The sequence below is a fragment of the Ciconia boyciana genome, chromosome 6 (genome assembly GCF_034638445.1).
Source record: "Ciconia boyciana chromosome 6, ASM3463844v1, whole genome shotgun sequence".
In the NCBI taxonomy this organism is placed as follows: domain Eukaryota; kingdom Metazoa; phylum Chordata; class Aves; order Ciconiiformes; family Ciconiidae; genus Ciconia; species Ciconia boyciana.
In genome coordinates this window covers 5,277,725-5,295,975 of record NC_132939.1, presented here as the reverse complement: position 1 = coordinate 5,295,975, position 18,251 = coordinate 5,277,725, and the positions used below count along the sequence as shown (strand labels likewise).

At 39.3% G+C, this 18,251-nt stretch overlaps 1 protein-coding gene across 1 annotated transcript in view; it reads right to left on the bottom strand.

The window, feature by feature from the left end:
* The window catches only part of NELL1 (neural EGFL like 1), a 297,430-nt gene that overhangs the window by 251,684 nt on the left and 27,495 nt on the right, over positions 1-18,251 (bottom strand). The window contains exon 4 of the mRNA XM_072864686.1: positions 5,328-5,498. Coding sequence (XP_072720787.1) covers positions 5,328-5,498 — 171 coding nt within the window. The remainder of the gene's footprint in view (positions 1-5,327; positions 5,499-18,251) is intronic.

Genomic DNA, 18,251 nt, shown 5'->3' with positions numbered 1-18,251 from the left:
TTGTTATCATTTGTTTTCTATAGTCCTTTTTCAGCACTTTCATAAATAGTCATGGCCTTCTCCCAATTCTATCAACGTAGTACACAAAAAAAAATTTCAACTGATTCATCTAGGATGAAAAAAATAATTTTTCATCATAATTAGGGACTGGGTTAAGACATATCATCATTCAGTCTTCAGTCACACCCATACTACCATTCTGCTGATGCGTTAGCCATTCAATGAAAAACCCTGGCTATTAAAAAAATTCTTAAAAAAAAAAAATCATTTTCAAGTACTGCTGAATGCATCCTGAACATTTCCTTGCAGCTTAACTACAATAACTGTAATGATAACAGGCCTGACAGCAGCTGACGCGATATGCCAGCTGGAGATCTCTCTTATGCTAAAAAGTTTATAGCCTTTCTGTCAGAAGGGACAATCAGTAGGTGAAAATTAACTTCCAATCCACAATACCACAGATCTGAAGTTGGGTGCACCTGTAATGCACAATTATAGCACTCTACCCAAGTAACCATTTCTCTGACAGCTTCTGCTACAGCTTTAAGAGCAGAGAAGCAATCTGGGTCACAAAATCATACTCAAATGTTGAGAGTAAGTTACCTAGCTGCATAACACTGCCACCACGCCATCTTCTCTCTCAAGAGAAAGTGTTTTACAGTAACTAAAGCAGTGAATCTCTCTTTTAAATACATCCCTTAACCTTCTTTAAATTTATTACATTTTAATTAAAGTCATAGGATTTCGTTGAGATAAGTTGAAAACCTTAGGTTAGCAGCCAGAATATCTTATTTATAAGAACTCAGATGTCTTGGATTCCCATATTTGGATTACGTTGCTTTAATTTATTTATTTTTCCAATTAAAAAGTTCTCACTGCTCATGCATTTTTTATTCCCTAATGCTCTGTTCTATCAGGAGAAACATAAAAGAAGCAGACAACATGTTTTTTCAGCTGGAGACTACTTCCTAGACTGCTCCAGTTTCATAATCTATTCTTATGCTCTTACCAACCCCCTCCATCAAACAGCTAAGAGTACCCATCAAAACCACAGGCTGTATTCATAGTAAAAGGTACTCCAGCACATATTTTCACTGGAAAGCATTAATTTTTGCAGCAAAGTGCCTTCCTCCCTTTTACGCCTGCAGACAGAGTTCAAGTAAAGCAATACTGATACTATCTGAACAGGTAAGTACCTTTGTAGCAATATGGTTGATGAGAAATAAAACAATAAAAATAAAGCAAGCACCTTGCAAGCTTACCTCCCCACGTTAATTAGACACACTGAGAACAATTTGGAATCTATGTTTCTTAAATAAATTGTCAATAAATACCTTTTGATACAGTACCTACCACCTCTTAAATTGTAGGCTCCCTGCTATTCCCTCGCTCTTCTCTTAACACTATTAAATGTAACATTTTACTGTGTTGTTACTGTTGTAGGGGGCAAGCACTGCAGTGGCCAGTCGGGTACCACGGGCAACGTTACGCTCTACAGCTGAAGCGATTCCCAGTGAAGACAAGACAAAAGCCAGTTCTTGGAGGACGATGACAGTCTCCTGGGGTTGCAAATCTCCTGACAATGCAGGTATGAGCAGCAGGATCCTTTACCTCTGCTCCCCTAAGAGGCCAAATCTGGGAAGGTGCCTGGCAGAGTTTATTTCATTATCTATTAACCCTTTAGTGCCATAGGTTATTTAAGGACCCTCGGACAATGACACAGTTGCTCTAGTTCAATCTAAACACTCACCAGAAAGCCCCCGACAACCCCCTTTTCCCTAAAGCAGGGGAACACAGATCCTACACATCACCAATATTTGGAAACAAGATTTGTTCGCCACTAGTGGATTCAGCATTGGAGATGCAAGGAAATTAACAGCAGCGTACCTAATTTCCATGTTACTTCCAGCACAGGTTTTACTTGTGCATCAGTTGTACATTCATAATTAATATAGTCTTCTCATTTTTCTAAGCTTTCTGAACCTTACTAGAATGTTAAAAGCAAGTTAGCAAGTACACCCACTGCTTACTATGCCAGTTGTCTGAGACGTATCCCTGGTTGGAGGTTACTGCCTAGGCCCAGCACAAAGGCTCTCCAAGTCAGTGAGAAGAGTCCGGTGACATCCAACAGGTTTTTGGTCTGGACTCCAAGGTATCTTGCTGTGTCAGCAGCTCCAAGCTCTAGCATCAAACTCAGCTACAATTCCTACTCCTTGTTCTTGAAGGAGAGCCAAAAGGGGCAAGCGAGATGCAGCAGAAGCTGATTTCAAAAGGACACGTACTTGAGCAAATATACTTCCTTTGATACGTATGCCTCCCCCACCATATTACATGTCATTAGAACAGAGGCAATTACACTGTTTTAAAGATGACTCTTAAAAGCACTAAAGGCTTTTACCAGTTCTCAAGTACTTTTCCCTAACCTATCCAGGCCCGAAAAACAAAGTCAACTTTGAACTGAATCCAAAAGACAATCAAGTACCAAATGTCAAAGCAATTTTACGAATCAGAGTAATGTGGGTGATAATGCTGGGAAGCATAAAAGTAGATTTGACTATCTGTTTACAAATTAAATGTTTCATCTCCAATGCTTTCTGATCTACTGCACTTTTTGGAGGTCAGAGACTAGCTTTGGGTATCAATACAAATCCTGTAGCAAAATTTTATTTTTGCTGGATATTTCTCCCAATGCAAACACTTTCAATGCACTCACAGACACAGGTTAACTTTAACAACACTGCATTCACCAATCACTCACTCGGAATAGCTTTCCAAATGTATAACATTTTACCATAGCCCTAAACAAAAGGAGTAATGCATTTATACAAATTCATGCATAACTGTAAGGAAGCAATGTTGCAACCCCCTTAAAGAAATCCAGTAGGAATCCAAGGGACTAATTTTGTTGGTCAATTTTTTTCCTTTTTGCTTTGCTTTTATTTTTTACAGGAGAAAGAACAGTAAGTAAAAAGCACAGAATTTCTTTAACTAGATAGGTACATTTCAAGCTAAATTCTTGTTCTGATGACACCGAATCTCTGCAGGAGGTGGGACAGGTGAATCTATTGACTGCAGTCATATTCGCTTTCCCTATGACTTACTCGTTCAATTACATCTGCAGAAGTATCAGAACTCTGCTGAGAGCCAGTGACACCACACTAGCCTAAAATGGTGACATGTACATGTAGTCTACAGCTCTTAAGACTGGATTCTGTGCATACTTTCAGCTGCAGCTTTCCTAACACTAACATGAGGCAGGCTTAGGATTTTCCGTAGTGCTCATAAGTACCCCTCCTTGGCTTGCTCTTCATTTGCACATCTTTTGACATTTATTGTAGCGTCATCAGGACATGCTAGTGCAAAGACGAAAAAGACATTGGCTCCTCTTCCGAGTGCAAAGATGTAGGGGATTAAGATATAATAAAGGAAACAATAACACCAATATCCACAAAATTCTCTAATTAACTGAACAGAGATGCTACAGCTGAGTCAGGAACTTAAAGACTTCCCTTCCCCCCCCCGCCATTTAAAACTTCTACTATGATCTGCCCCCAAGTCATGCTTTCAAAACTGTTCCCATTACTTTTTCACAGGAGTTGTCATAAACTACCACCAGTTCACAGCCAAATAGAGGCATTTAAGTATGGATTTATGCTGAGAGCAGCCTTGAAATGTACCACCTTAAGGGAAACTCTTAGATGGATCAGCCCTGTTTAGGGCTACCTGACAGAGATGGCTATACACATTTATCACCTCATACGACAGCACAGCTCATTCTGTCATTCTATTTATCTATTGCTGCCTGTTGCTGTAAAGAAAATCAGGTCACAACCATGACTCTGTGCAGCTCTCTTGTCCCTGGATGGACTTCTCCACCAGGCAGGCTTTTTGTGTTGTCTTCCTTTCACATTGTGTGCAAGAAGCCAGACAGCAAAATAATCTGCTAAAAAGGGTCTTCCTAAAACACATTTGCTGTTCATTAAAAAAAAAAAAAAAATCATAGGATATAATGAAGAACATGCCCCAAAAGCCAGTATGTCAATAAGCAAACAGAAAAGTATACTGTTGTAAGCACAGAAATAATACAACAGAAACAAATAATGGTAAGATAAATAAATCGGATGACTGAAATGAAGACGATCTTTACAAATTGTAGATTTCATGCCTCAATGAAATTAAAATTGCTCTAAGCATTTAATTGCTTCTAGGGTCCAAATAAAAGGATTCAATAAGCAACCTTCCTTCAGATTAGATTTTTACTGTCAGTAGTTAATGCAGTTGCAGAAAATGATTGTAACTTTCTTCTCAAAACAGTATCTCATAATTACTTCGGTGAAAATTAAAACTTTTTCAAATGTTCCCATACCGCGTACTCCCATAATACTCACATAACTTTATTCTGCCCGCCTGAACAAAATAAAGACTTTAGAAAGAAATATCTGCTACCATCACCCTATCCATTTAAGTGCCACAATTCCAAAATGCATATGTTCATCTTCTCACTGAAGGCAAAGGATATTTTTATATTAATTTCAGTGCAAGAAGACAGAAAAGTGGATCATTTTCTGCATTCCTAAAGACTATTTTGAAGGTCCCAATTTCAAGTTTTCTGAGTTTCCTCATCAACCACTAAGTTAGCAAAAGCTGAAGTCTTCAATACATTGTGAGATCAAGTCCCAGGGGAAGAGAGATTCTAGGGAAGAGAGATTCTAGGTTTGCTGCTTTTTATTCCTTGAAATCCTGACAATCTGCCGTCTTGCAGTCTTCACAACTTTTCAAGGAAAAAAAAAGTACAATGACAGACAGAATACCCTTCAGAAAATAAAAAGCACCAGTTCTAGGCATGCAAAAAGAAGCTTCCAGGTTTCTCAGAAGTTTCCAAGTGGGGTGGCGGGTGGAAAAATCAGTAAAAAGTGCATTGCTTGATTATGTAAAATAAAATTAAAATGCCTCTGACACATCTATCTATTCTTCAAGTTTTCAGGTATGCTGAGTGAAGCAGTTTACAACAGAATAGACTGCACACCCATCTATCACACTTAAATGCAATCACAGTCAAACATAACATCAGCTAGTGCCTAAACTACAGAGATGCATTTAATACTCCCCATTCAGCAATCAACCTTTTCCACATTTGTTCATAATCACAATGAATCGTTTCATTTTAATGCTTTGTTTTCCTGTCTTATCCCATGGCAGTTTACTGTGCTTTTTAAATTAGATATTTTAAAAAAACCGAACAAACAACTCCTTTTCCAATTTTATTCCTGTGTGTAAGTAGAGAGCATTTTTTAAAGAAATATAAATCACTCAACGTATTTCCTTACCTGTTGCAGTCCACGTGGAGCAGAAGATGGGACGCACTAAGTGACACAGCAATCTTGTGCCACTGTCCATCTGCCAGACGGTACGGGAACACCTCTGTTCTTGACTTCCCATTAAACCTGTAGTGATATCTAATCTCATCCCGTAGGCCACTGCTCTCCAGTTCAAAATAGCTGTATATAAAACATGAAGAAGAATCAGTTCCATGGTTTGGTTTATTCACTGCTTCTTTCTTCTTGTCCTTTTCTTCTTAATTCATAGACTTCTTTAAGCAAACACCACATGGAAGGTTACAATCTAAAGAGGTTACTCAGCATCGATTAGCTAATAGTTCCTTTTTTAAAAGAGGTAGAGAGACAAGATTATACATTCAGTGCATTACAAAAATAGCAATACCATTTGCACAAAAACAGCTCACGTTCAAAACACCATTTGATAGTCCTGGAAATTGAGGTCCTCTTTTTACCCATAAACAGGTTACGCTACAAGGAAATGATCCTTAGTCTTTTCCCCAAAATGTTTTGTATGAATGCAGGATTTGTAGGAAATGCAAAAATAAAGAACTGTACATATCATTACCAATGAGCAAACAAAAAGCCATTAAGGTAAGAAAGTGCCAGGTAATCATTAAATTTGTATTTACTATTTGCAAATCCACTTTTTAAAAAAACTGTTTACTTTTAGGACTCTCCTACATGCAATTGTGCTTAACTCCTTTCCTGACTTTTATCATTACAGCTGTAATTGTTCAGCTTTACAAGGGAACCAAACCTCCTGGCCAGATTAGGTGTCTCAACAACTTAACACAATCAAAACCTTCAGACAGTTGTCACCAGAGAACAGTCATAGCAGAGCTAACAAAGTACGGCTATTAACTGGCTTCATGCTGGCGGGGGGGAAGCCAATTCTTCTTCTAGAGTGAATTTAGCCCTTGCAGGTGGTAGCACATTGACAGTGTAAATAGTGAAGCCTTCTCTTGGACTTCAGATCACACAGAGTATTCACAGCATGTCAAATCAAGGCCCTCTTTTTCCTGCTAAAATGAGGCCCTGGATATAGAAAGAAGGAGATGCAGACCTCCTTTTATACTAGACATAACTCTACAACTAAGTGCAGATGTTAGGCTGTCCAGCTAGTCCCTACCCACATCTACCTCCAAAGTGTCATGTTTTTCCCTGCTGGACAATGCCAATTTTACATGGCAGTTGAAAGATGGGTGCTAGTTTGGGGTAAAAAAAAATAAAATAAAATAATTACAGTAAAGAAATCCACTTCCAAAAAATAAATGCAACACACACAAAAAAAAAAGTATCCAGGTGCCAATTTTCATTTTCGCACAAGCCTTTTACGCTGCTTGGCTGTATACAGACCTTAATAGCCAGTGTGCATAAGTGTTACATGAGGTGTGTGCACTTCATCAAGAATAGCTCTTACCAGTGAAGTGGAGGCTTTTTGGAACTTAAAAACTTAAAGACAGAGTTCTTTGGGAGGCACTTACTTATGAGATAAAACGCTAGCTGGCAATCTGTGCAAACGATCACAACAGACCGGGAAGGGGAACACCAAGACAATAAATCTTGACCAAAAGAGAAACTCAAACCCTCTTCCATCCTGCCAATGCCTTGCCATTACATTTTTCATGCACCTTATGAGCATTATCAGGTCACCCGAATCAAAGACTCAACTGGCAAAGTAAAAACCATCACAGGCAGATAAAGGCAAAACCAAGACAGAATGAAAACACAGCAGGCATACGTACAAATAAAATACATGCAGTACAGAGTGGAAAAAATAAGAAAGGCTGGTGTTGTGAAGGAACTGGCCTGCTTCATGCACATAAAGGCACAAAGAGGGCAGAGACAAAGGAGTTTTCTAAACAGGAGAGCAGAATATTGATTAATGACTACCACCGCCACCACCCATTAAAATACCTAAATTACATTCATAAGAAATCTGGAGAGGATTTTTTTTGTTACTTTACTTTGATGCTCAGTAAGAGCACAGTCAATATACAGAACATACTGCTGCTGGCATTCTGAAGCCAGGAAAGCACTAGGACAAGTACTGTCAGTGAAGTCATACTTACAAAGTTACACGTTTCATAATTGCCATCTGCTGTCAAAGCACAAAAGGAAGTCATTAAAGAGACTTTCTTTCTCTCTTGTTCAGATAAACAGCAGTGAGGCAGAACACTTCAAAAAAATGAGGGAGAGCTACATAACATTCTAGTATCTCTCTCACACCCAAAGTATTTGTATGAATATATATATTTTTTCTTTTTTTTTTTTTTTTTTTTTTTACATGGTTGATCATAGAAGCTTAAGAGCCTGAGAGCAAGACAAGCTCCTGTTGCAGAGGAAGCACATCGCTTCCTGCAGTCATTCTTCATAATCTCTTACAGCCACAGAGCTAATCGCTTACTACACAATGTTTTGTTTGTTAATAAAAAGCCAACAGTCCAGCTCTGGAAAGGTCAGTCAGATACTGTACTTAATCACATCTCTGCTCTATTATTTGAAGAGCGTAGGGAATTGCAAAGCAACGTAGTTTCTCATCTGACAAGTTTTAGTGTCAATAGTTACTTCGGGACTAAAAACAGCTTGTGGCTTACGCACGGAGTTTGTTGTCAATCTCCTGACTAATTTATATAATACAGAAGCGACTAGTTAAAATCTACTGTAAAAGCCACTACTAACGTTTTTGTATATGTACACCTAATGCACTGCTAAGTGCCACAGGACTGTACAAAACACCATGTTTTACCTCTTCAGTGACAGGAAAGGAGGATGACAGCAGACAAATTCAGCACCTGTTTTTCACCACCCTTCAACAAGTGCAGATCAGAAGCAGTTACGCTCAGGCAAACATCAGTAAACAACAGTCAACAAAATCCCAACAGCAGAAACCGGCTGGATTAGCCCAACATATATCTATCTCAAGTATTTAAAAAATGCAAGGCAATGTAAACCAACACTCTTGCATTGATTTTTTTTTTTTTTTAAGATGCACAAATTCACATCGAGATCTTGACTACACACACACTTCACCACATTCACAGTTCAGAAGATGTAGTTGTCTTTTCTCTACCAGAATATAATTCATGTGCAAATAGCTTTCTCAATAGCAAACATCATCTTCTCTTTCGTCCTCCCACCAGACTCTGGAGGAAAGCCTCTCCAAAAGCAATGACATAAAGGCCATTCACGCCTGCTCTGTGTTCAAGTTCTAATCTGCAAATTGTGGAATGGAAGACAAATGAGTGGAAAAACATAAGCTTAGGCAAGAAATCATCAACCTGTGAGAAAATAATTAGTAAAGCCAGAGAAAATAAATGGATTTTTTTTTTTTTTAATATCTATCTCATCTTTGACTTGAAATACCATTGCACATGTTGTTATCTACTATAAACCAACAGGTAAACAACGGAGGAAAATTAACAGAAGCTACCATACAAGAGGCAAGAAAAGGAACTAATCTCTTTTCTGTTTTGTAGGCACTTCCCAGTATTTTGCGAGGAAGAAGAAAACATAGGAACAGAACAAGTCAGAGTTCCTGAAAGGATTGCAGCATCTGTGGACCACCTGAATAAATGTATCATCAGTAGGCAAGTGTGAACTTTCAATGTTGCCATGAGATCCCTACGAAAAGCCCAAGGGAGATCCCCGAGTATTACAACTACTTCTGCTTCTGCATCGCATCTGCATGAAGCCTCTGCGTCGACTGGCCACTACAGTTACCCCCTGCTACCCTCCTCAAGACCTTTTCCAAGACCTTTTGTAGAGGGTAGATCTACAAAAGGAGGGTAGGTAGATCCGCTACCCTCCTCGAGACCTTTTCCAAGAGAGATGCGAGACAGTAATCTATTTGTCAACTTGTTAGCACTGGGTGATAGTTTCTTGTTTTATTTACTTCTCAATGAGGATGGGGGTTTTAATATATTTTTTTAAACAGGCGTGATCAAAAGTAACATGCATTTTGACAGATTAAATTCTCAGAAAACATGTATTAAGAAAGCTCGCTGTTCATGGAACAGCAATGTAATATGACCTTGGCTGAAATTTTCCCACTACTAGAATTTGCATATTTGTTAAGCATGTAAGCTACTGCTGGCTTCTTTTATACAATTACAGAATTCAAATGCTTTTTATAGGTCTGTCCACAGTCTCTCATTCAAATCCCAATATGTAAAAGAAAAACATTTGGCTAAATTCAGATTAATTTTATGCACATCAAAACAGTTGGGATATTTTAAGATCATGCAATGTGCTTTACAGAAGGACAATATTATTCCACAATCAACTCAAGATGCTTTACAATTCTTTCTGACAACTTTCGCAACCCCTATGTACCTCACACACAAATATTGTTATGAGAGGATAAAGCCTGACTCAGTGATGGTTAATGCCTTTTTTTTTCCTCCCCTCTTTTAGTCACAACCATAGTGAATATTTAACTGTGCATTTGACAGCTCATTTCACTTCCAGATCAGGAGAAAAAGGTATCTAAAAGTATACTGTAAGTTGGAAACAGCTGCTGTGGATGTAATGACCAAAAAAATTGGAAAAGTCATTATCAACATTAAATAAAAGCATGTAAGACACCTGTAGCAGAAAAAGCATAAGTATTTCTGAAAGGTGAGTTGGCTTAATCCACCATCTGCATTAAAGAAACATATTCATCTATTCATCATATCTACCACAGCAGTGATCTTAACCTGTGACAAACACCACCACGTTCCATTCAAAGATTTTACTGCTGTCGGATTGTGGAAGTGGAGAAAGGAGGGAAGGCTCACAGACTCCAAATAAGACGCGACCCCAAGAAGAGCTGTGGGATATATGTCCTTCTGAATATCCTTAGCGTATACAGCACTTTTTGTTTGTATCTTTATGATGCTAACACCTATCATAAGAAACTAAAATATCCCACAGTGAAGACAGGCCACCATCTGGGAAGCACAATACTGATTAAATGCTCTGATAAGAGGTCTAAGAACTGAAGCAAAACTACTTTTTGCATTCAATTCTGGAAATCTTCTCCTTTATCACTTTCAAACATAAATAAAGCAGAGTTATCATTCTGACTTCACAACTTCCGTCATCCCTGATCAAGTGCCAAATGAAGCCCCACAGCCTCTTTCAAGGAGCAGCACCAGCACTTATAGCAGATGCTCTCAGAGCTACTGAACAGATGTCCCAGGGCAAGGCAGCAGGCACAGATGGCATCCCTGCGAATATGTACAAACTTGGGGTTGCCATCTAGTCAAAACACTTGTGCATCTGCTTAACATTGTGGGGGAGAAGGTCACAAAACCACAGGAGTTCAAGGATGGAAGCACCGTTCACCTTGCACGCACTGCAGCAATGCTATCATGTCAGGTCTCTCAACAGCTGGAAAAAAAATCACTGCCGTAATAAGAGTCAGGCTATTACTGAACAGAAGCTTCTGGGAAGTTCTGTCAATTTGGTCAAGGCACAATTCCTTATATTTTTTTTATATCAAAGTAAATTCAAGGAAAGTCCAGAGACCAGCCCATTTGATGTCATCAGCTAGAGGTCTGGGAAGCTTCTGCACAAATTTGCCTATTTGGACATGTTTGTGCACGTAGCTTTTTCATTTCACAGTAGCATCATGCCAAGCAGAATATCGGAACATTTAATGATGTTTAATGATAAAAATGGCTTCAGGCAAGACTGTGATTTAGCATCTTTGCAGAAACATTTCTTGATGTATTCACAGACAAACAGCCAACAAATCTGCATCCATTATCACACAGATTTCAGGATTTTCAATCTACAGAGCTTCTGTGATGAATCATAGATCATTACACTTTTGGCCTTTCGCTGTTCCTTACCACAGTGGTACACAGAGCACACTGTTATTTTGGTTGCGCTGCCAAGTGGCTCCGCCTGGACACCAACAGAAAAGAAACTGAGATCTTGTTCTAACGCTCCCCGGTGGAAAGCAAGTCAGGCCAAGAACACACACTGGGTACGCTATGCTGCAGATAAGCTGGCAGGCATACGCCCAAGACCATCGCCACTGTCAATGAAGCCATATAGAGCAAAAGCAGTGCCTCTGAAATGAGAGAGGCATCTGACTTGAAAGAAAAGTAAACATTCACCTGGCAGTTGTCACCACGGTTCTGTAGGGATGCAAAACTAGAACAACCTACAGCTGTCACGGCAAATATTTCAGTCGCTTCCACTGTTCTTGTACCCTACTTACTATAAAGTGACAGGGTAAGATCCCAAGCTCTGAAGCATTACGCATTGTCAGACACTGGATTTTGAAGAAATGCTCTCACACGCTCAAGTGTGCAGATCTAGTCCTCCGCTACATATGCGTACTTACAAACCATACAAAGCTACTTGTTACAGCTAGTTTAAATATGGACAGATTGAGAGGCTGCACAGCAAAACCATACATGGCAAATCTTCATTTATGTGGCATTAAAGACTTACTACTGTGGCAGAGATTACATACTGATATCATCAAAACTTATGAGCAAAATCAGGCTGACATCAGGTAGCACAAAAGGTGTCGTGAATAGAAGCAGGATCATCTGTGACAATGAAGGTATCTTGCTGAAAAATCAGATTAACTTTCTACAAAAGAAAATGCAAAAGCTGAATCCCACATGTTGCACAAAGACTCCATCATCACCTACTGCATTCCAAAAGTATACCTCCTATACAAGCAAATCCAAAATAAGCCAAAACTTAATACTAAACTCTTTCAAATCTCTCTAGTAAAAGCCTGACAGTTCAACTTCACTGTGCTGTTGGCTACCTAAACAGGATTCTTTCAAACACTTGTATCCTTTCATTTCAAACAAAAGGAACTAAATCCAGTCAATTAAACAATTTCCATTTGTTTCATTCCATTCCATTATGTTTGTTTTTCCATTCAGACCAGTCTGAGGACAACAGGAATCATGTTATATCAGCCTAGCTTGAAACTTTTAGCAATAAAAACCCCCACACTGACATTTTCTATAGTAAACATTTTGTCTTTTGTTCTACAGATCTTCTACATGGCAGCTGGGCATGCAAGCTGCAAGGCATTAAGCATTTATGATGCTCAAAATATGCATTTGTGTACCTGCAACTAGGCAAAGGTCATCCAAATACAAATTTACTTTCTTCTTTGATCATATAAAGAAAAAAAGTAACCTCAACTTCTGCCTGCCAGCTAAAAGACAGCTTGAGTCAGAGCTGGTACAAAGCAGCTACTCATTTTCATGGCATGTGTTGTAAAGATTGACCTTAAGCATTTTTGTTTCCATTTCATATGTCTAAAAATCTGTCTTCAGTGTGGCTGCTACCTGCCTACTACCTGAAAAAGACCTGGTCTCTCCCCTGCTCACAGTAAACCAAGTAGGTAGTACCACACTGCACCTAGGAATAGTACTGCATCTTAGCATGCTTCAGAGCTAGCACAGTCAGCAGGACAGAAAAAGAGTGTATCATTTGAAGTAAGGTGAAGTCATGACTCCTTAGCTGCTACCTCTAAAACAAATCAAACAAACAAAAAAAAAAACCCCAACACATATATATGTGTGTGTCCTCATACACATATAGACACAAACACCTAGACACCTCTACTAAAGGTAGGTATCTGCAAGAAGTGGCCAAGTAATGGGAGAAATTTGATTTTATTCCCTCACAAAAAGCAGAGGTTGGTCTCGCAGTAAGGGATGCAGTCTAGTGTAACCACTCCTGAAAGAGATGGCCTCGCTCTCCTGCCTGCTTATTCCTACCTCATCCTTTGCATCAGATTTAGCCATTCAGATGCAATGAGGCATGTCAACTCAATGAACTAGTCTGACAGAAAAATAACCTGACACAAGAAAAGAATCATTTCTTTACAGATCACCACTCCAAAACCAAGTCATCTTGTACTCATGCTATCACTGTAACTCTAGCAAGGAACGCAATCCACAGTTACACTCTGAAGTAGTCCTTGAAAGGCTCATCACCCATAACTCCTGACCAAAGGTTAGTTTCCCCAGTAGACCATTTGCAGTCCACAAAGCATTTGTATCTGAGGACTTTCTGAATGGGGGCCCATCAATTTTTTAAGGCTAACCTGGGACTCTGAGCTGGCATTAGCTCAGGGATCACTGTGGGTACGCAAAAGCCTGGAGCTGCCAGCATGACCAGAGAGCCCCCAGCAGAGCTGTAACCAAAGCAGAGCATAGCCCCGCTCCTTCCCTCTCTCATGCTCATCACTGCAGCAAGAACTCAGCTCAGGGGATCCCCAAATCCATAACCTCTAAATACCAGATTTTAATAAAACAAAAGAGGATAACATAGCCTTTTCAACTACTGAGGTCTGCCACCTGAGTCAAACTACAAGACTTGACAACAAATTACCCTAATTGCTGTGTCCTTGCAAGGAAGGTTCTTCCCTCTGATCTTGCTCTCAAATTCAGCAGCTTTTCAGTGACTTCTTATGTTATGACAAATTCCATCTATTTCTGCTAGATTCCCAGCAAAAAATCTTTTCCTTTCCACTCTCTCAAGGCCCAGCCACATGTCTGCTCCCTGCTGCTCTCCCTGCAGGCCTCCTCCTTCCCTCCCCACTGCCACCTGAGCCGCTGGCAGCTTTCCACAGCCAGCAGGTCACAGGGCAGGCACTGAGACTGCCCTCCCTTTCACAAGGCAGCACCTAGGGCAAGGAAAGCACACAGGCATCGTTACTAAACTGCAAACAAAAAAATAAAAACCAGACACATCACCCAGCCTAATGTTCAACCAAGCAAGTGAATCCATGCACCGAGCATCTATGAATAAGATGTTGCGAACATCTAACTACCTTATTAACTAGTAGAGTTACATTCTTAATGTAACTGGTGCGAGTAATAGTGTGAGTACAAGCCCAAATTCAGGAGATGCAGTTTTCAGAAAGTTGCCTTCAGTATAAGTTTGAGATATCTCCGTGCTTTGCCTATATCAGAAGGTCATAAAACAAGCAAACAGAATAACTCAGCATGTTGGAGGAGACTCCTGGGGGACCCACACATCCTGCTCCTGGCTGACCACAACATTTCTGCACTGTCCAAATTCAGTTTTAAAGAGTTTCAAACTGTCAGCCATCCTGCTCCAATTGCCAACAAGGTCCAATCAATGCGTTTCAACAGCTGGTTGTCAGCAGCATGTTAATGCTTCAGAGAGACAACAATTGTCAGCCTAGTGTACATAAAACACCTGCTCTCAGCAGGGAGCCACAAGATGGAAGGTAGTTCCTCAGGCAGTAACTCCTCTTTCACAACACTTAAATCAGTGGAAGATGTATAGAATATAACAATTCTGCCTCACTTTCCTCTTTTGCATACTTCAACCCCAGCACAGAAGCAGGTGGGCCCAATTCTATTTCCATTTGCATCTCTAAAGACTTTTTGGAGGGGAAAAAAAAAAAAAAAACGAAACAGTTCTGGAAGAAACAAAGCTCACCTGCTTGTTCCACTATGACCAAAAAAACCAAAAAAGGTGTGTAGATGCCTCACATATTGCACATCACCTCATTCAGAGGGAGAGAAGTAAGGCTGGATTATTCTCTGTACAGCTTTTCGGTTTAGCAATTCTACATATAAATATTAATGAAGATGTGACCTTTACCCTAAAAGAAAACGGTTAATGGATACATTTGCAGAGTTTTTCTTTCCCTTTTTGAATATTGGGCATCTCAGAATCCAATATGCTTATACACTTTTGCAGAGAATAATCTAAAATGTAGCATGGAGTAAATCCAATCTTTCGGGTTTACAACTAGGGTCAGAAGTCACTTGCATAGGTTTCTTTTCATTAATTAGGTTTCAGTGTTTAATTTAACTAGCTTGTTACGCTTTTGTGTTTTTAATCAAACATATTATGGCCTGGTAGCCTTCCAACTGCTATTTGTGAACATACAACCTTCTATCTGCTCCTCAACAGTCTCAGAAGTTGTTCATGGTGTCACTGGGGGGAAGTATTCAACAACGTGCTAAAGAGTCCCATGCCTGTTTCCCCTCCCCACCCAAAACTGACTTGTTAGGAATAAAAATCTTTCACTATGAGCCTAACAGATTTATCAGAATCCCCCTGAATATTTATACCAATACAGCTTGCTGTTACATAGTGAAGGGCCAAATTCTCCACTCGATAAATCTATTTCACCATAGCAGTACAATTAGCTTGCCAGTTTCCAAATATCTGGCGTGGCAGAAATTTCCTGAAGTTCAGGTCCTAGGCATAGGTTATAAGCATAAAAACAAAGAAGAAAAGAAAAAAATGCAGAAAATTTAGAAAAAATAAAGTTTTTAGTGCTCCCTGTAAGAAAATCTTAGAAACATTGATCTTATGACTCGCTCCCTAGTTCTATCATGGTGGGATCTCCCATTCTGAAACACTCTTCAGAAAGAATGACAACACATGGACAGAAAGTATTAATAAACATGAAGCAAACAGAGAAGACAGACATGGGACACACACAAAATAGTAGGGAGGAATAAGCAACTTGGCATTTTACAAAACAGTTTAGTTTTTCATCCTGCCTCTTTAGTAACCAGTAAGAGTAACAAAAGCAACAATGACTTATTTGGGAAGGCAGGAAACAACACACAAGACTCAGGGACCTTGAAAAATGCACACAAGGAGACCCTGTGGAGAAGGTCAATAAAAGTATTATCCTATTTCTTACGGGTAATTCATGGGTAATGGCTCCTCTGCTTACTAGTTTAGTTTTGCATATTCTGCATTACAATGCCCAGTTTCTCTGCTTTCCACAAAAATAAACCAATGGTTAAGAAGAAAAATCTTTCTTTGGAGGGCAGCTTGTTACAGAGCAAGTAAATACCCAAGAGGTTACTTTGAAAAAGTCAAACGGAATTTTGCCTGATGAAAGATTAGAAAACCTGATCCAGAGTTATGACCTCCCACATCATGACCAGATGACAGCTTGGCTTAGCGGCCAGCTGCCGGTTATGTGTAACATATTGTAAAGATTGTATTTCCTCTTACTTCCTTTCAGGTAAGTACCAGAGTCCCAGGTGATGTGTACTTGTGCCACTCGTCTGATTTGAGGAGGTTCAGATTTGTACATTAGCAGAAAAATCATTCTGGACTCAATACTTCTTGATACCTTAAGGCCTACTGTGCTTAGCCACGAGTAGTGGTTCAGTGGTGGCTACCTCCAAAAAAATCCCCAGCAATTAAAAGGTCATTGTTGAAAGTTCAGGTAGTAAATGATTTGAAAATGTTCTAAGCTAGTCAGTGGGGTGATCACTCACCAAAAGAATGCTCACCACTCTTTTCCAGGTCCCTTACCCATTGTTTCCAAGCACCAAAACACTTAGAATGCATTCAAAGTACACAAATGCTTTTCCTTTCCCACTCACTGTAATTCATTACTTTAATAGACAAAGTACAGGAAGAGTTTATGGCTTTTTTTGGGGGGGGAGGTGTCACAATTTTCACATCGACAAGAACAGAAAATATTACAGCCGTCAGTTGCTTTTAAATTGTGCCCCAGAGTAGTCAGGAAATCATAGTCAGCTCCTTTGGTGAAAGCCAGTATTTCAAAGAACATTAGCCTGGGTACCTGAACATCCTTGACAGATTTCTCCAGATACTGATCTTGGCCAGCAGTGGGAAGGAACCATCAATATACCTCCAACCCAGCAAGTAAACAGCACAAAGGCAATGCTGACTCCATCTAATTTATGTTCTTGGGCTTTGGACCATGCAAGGCCAGAGCAGGTAAGGAGCAGGCAGACAGCTTCAGATGAAACTGTATTAAATCACTGTTTATAGAATTTGTTATGAGTGGGATTTTAAATATCTTGATGGCCTTTTCCAAGTGTCTTGGTGGTCTGAAGAGTCAAAGGTTGTGAGCAACATAGCTCACAAAGGTCTCCCAGGAAGAACTGGCTAGCGTAATTCTCCAATAAAGAAAATAGTTTCCACCTTCTGCATCCCCAAGTAACATGTTTGTCCATCCTGTACTACATTGTTATCTATACTTTAGGAAAAAAAATTATAATCTTCAGATTTACCACTGTATTGCAGATAACTATGTACACAGTCTGCACATGCTATCAGACTGTTCAATTAGACTTAATCTGCGTTAATTAAGCTTTCCATTTTCCAAGCTGTATTTTAATACATTTGGATCGTGAAAACAAAGTCTTTATCATCATTAAGCTGATTCAACAAGATAAAATATTAACAAAGGTGCATTTATCATCATTGTAGTATAAGTCCTGTCCATCCAACGATGATATAAATTAACAGCAAATCTCTAATTGTTGCGAAATATTCATTTAGTATAACAAAACAGCATATCTGAATTACCAACTTCAAGAAAAGTTGTATTCATATTATTTTAATACCTTTAGTTTCAGAGGTCCATGCTATTAATGGAAAATAAAATCCTGCTAAAACTTACTAGAGAAACGAAATATAAACCAAGTATTCTATGTATTACTACCTTACGGCGATCGTCTCCACTGCATACATCATGCAAAACTGCCTTTTGAACTTGTTATGCTGGCATATGTGACTTAGAGAGAGAAAGAGAGAGAGCGAGCATGTGCACATATACACACACCTTGTTGTTGCTTGGAATAAAACCTATTCGTTAACTATTAAATCTGTGTGTGACAAAAAAGACATCTCCCATAAAGTTATGAACTCTTCTACCAACAGCTAACACAGCTTCTTTTATTCAGGTGTTGTTGACCTCCTGCATGTTCTCAAGTCTCAAACTTTTAACTTTGCCACTTTTGGTATGTTGAGAAGTCAAAAAACATTATGTCCTTAATTACAGTATCTCCTATTTTGTGCGTAAGGGAAGAGTTCTTGGCTTTTCCACAGTCAAAAACTATACTGGTTAGGTAATAAGTGTACCCTTCTACTTGTTCCCATAGGTCTTAATCATGCTGA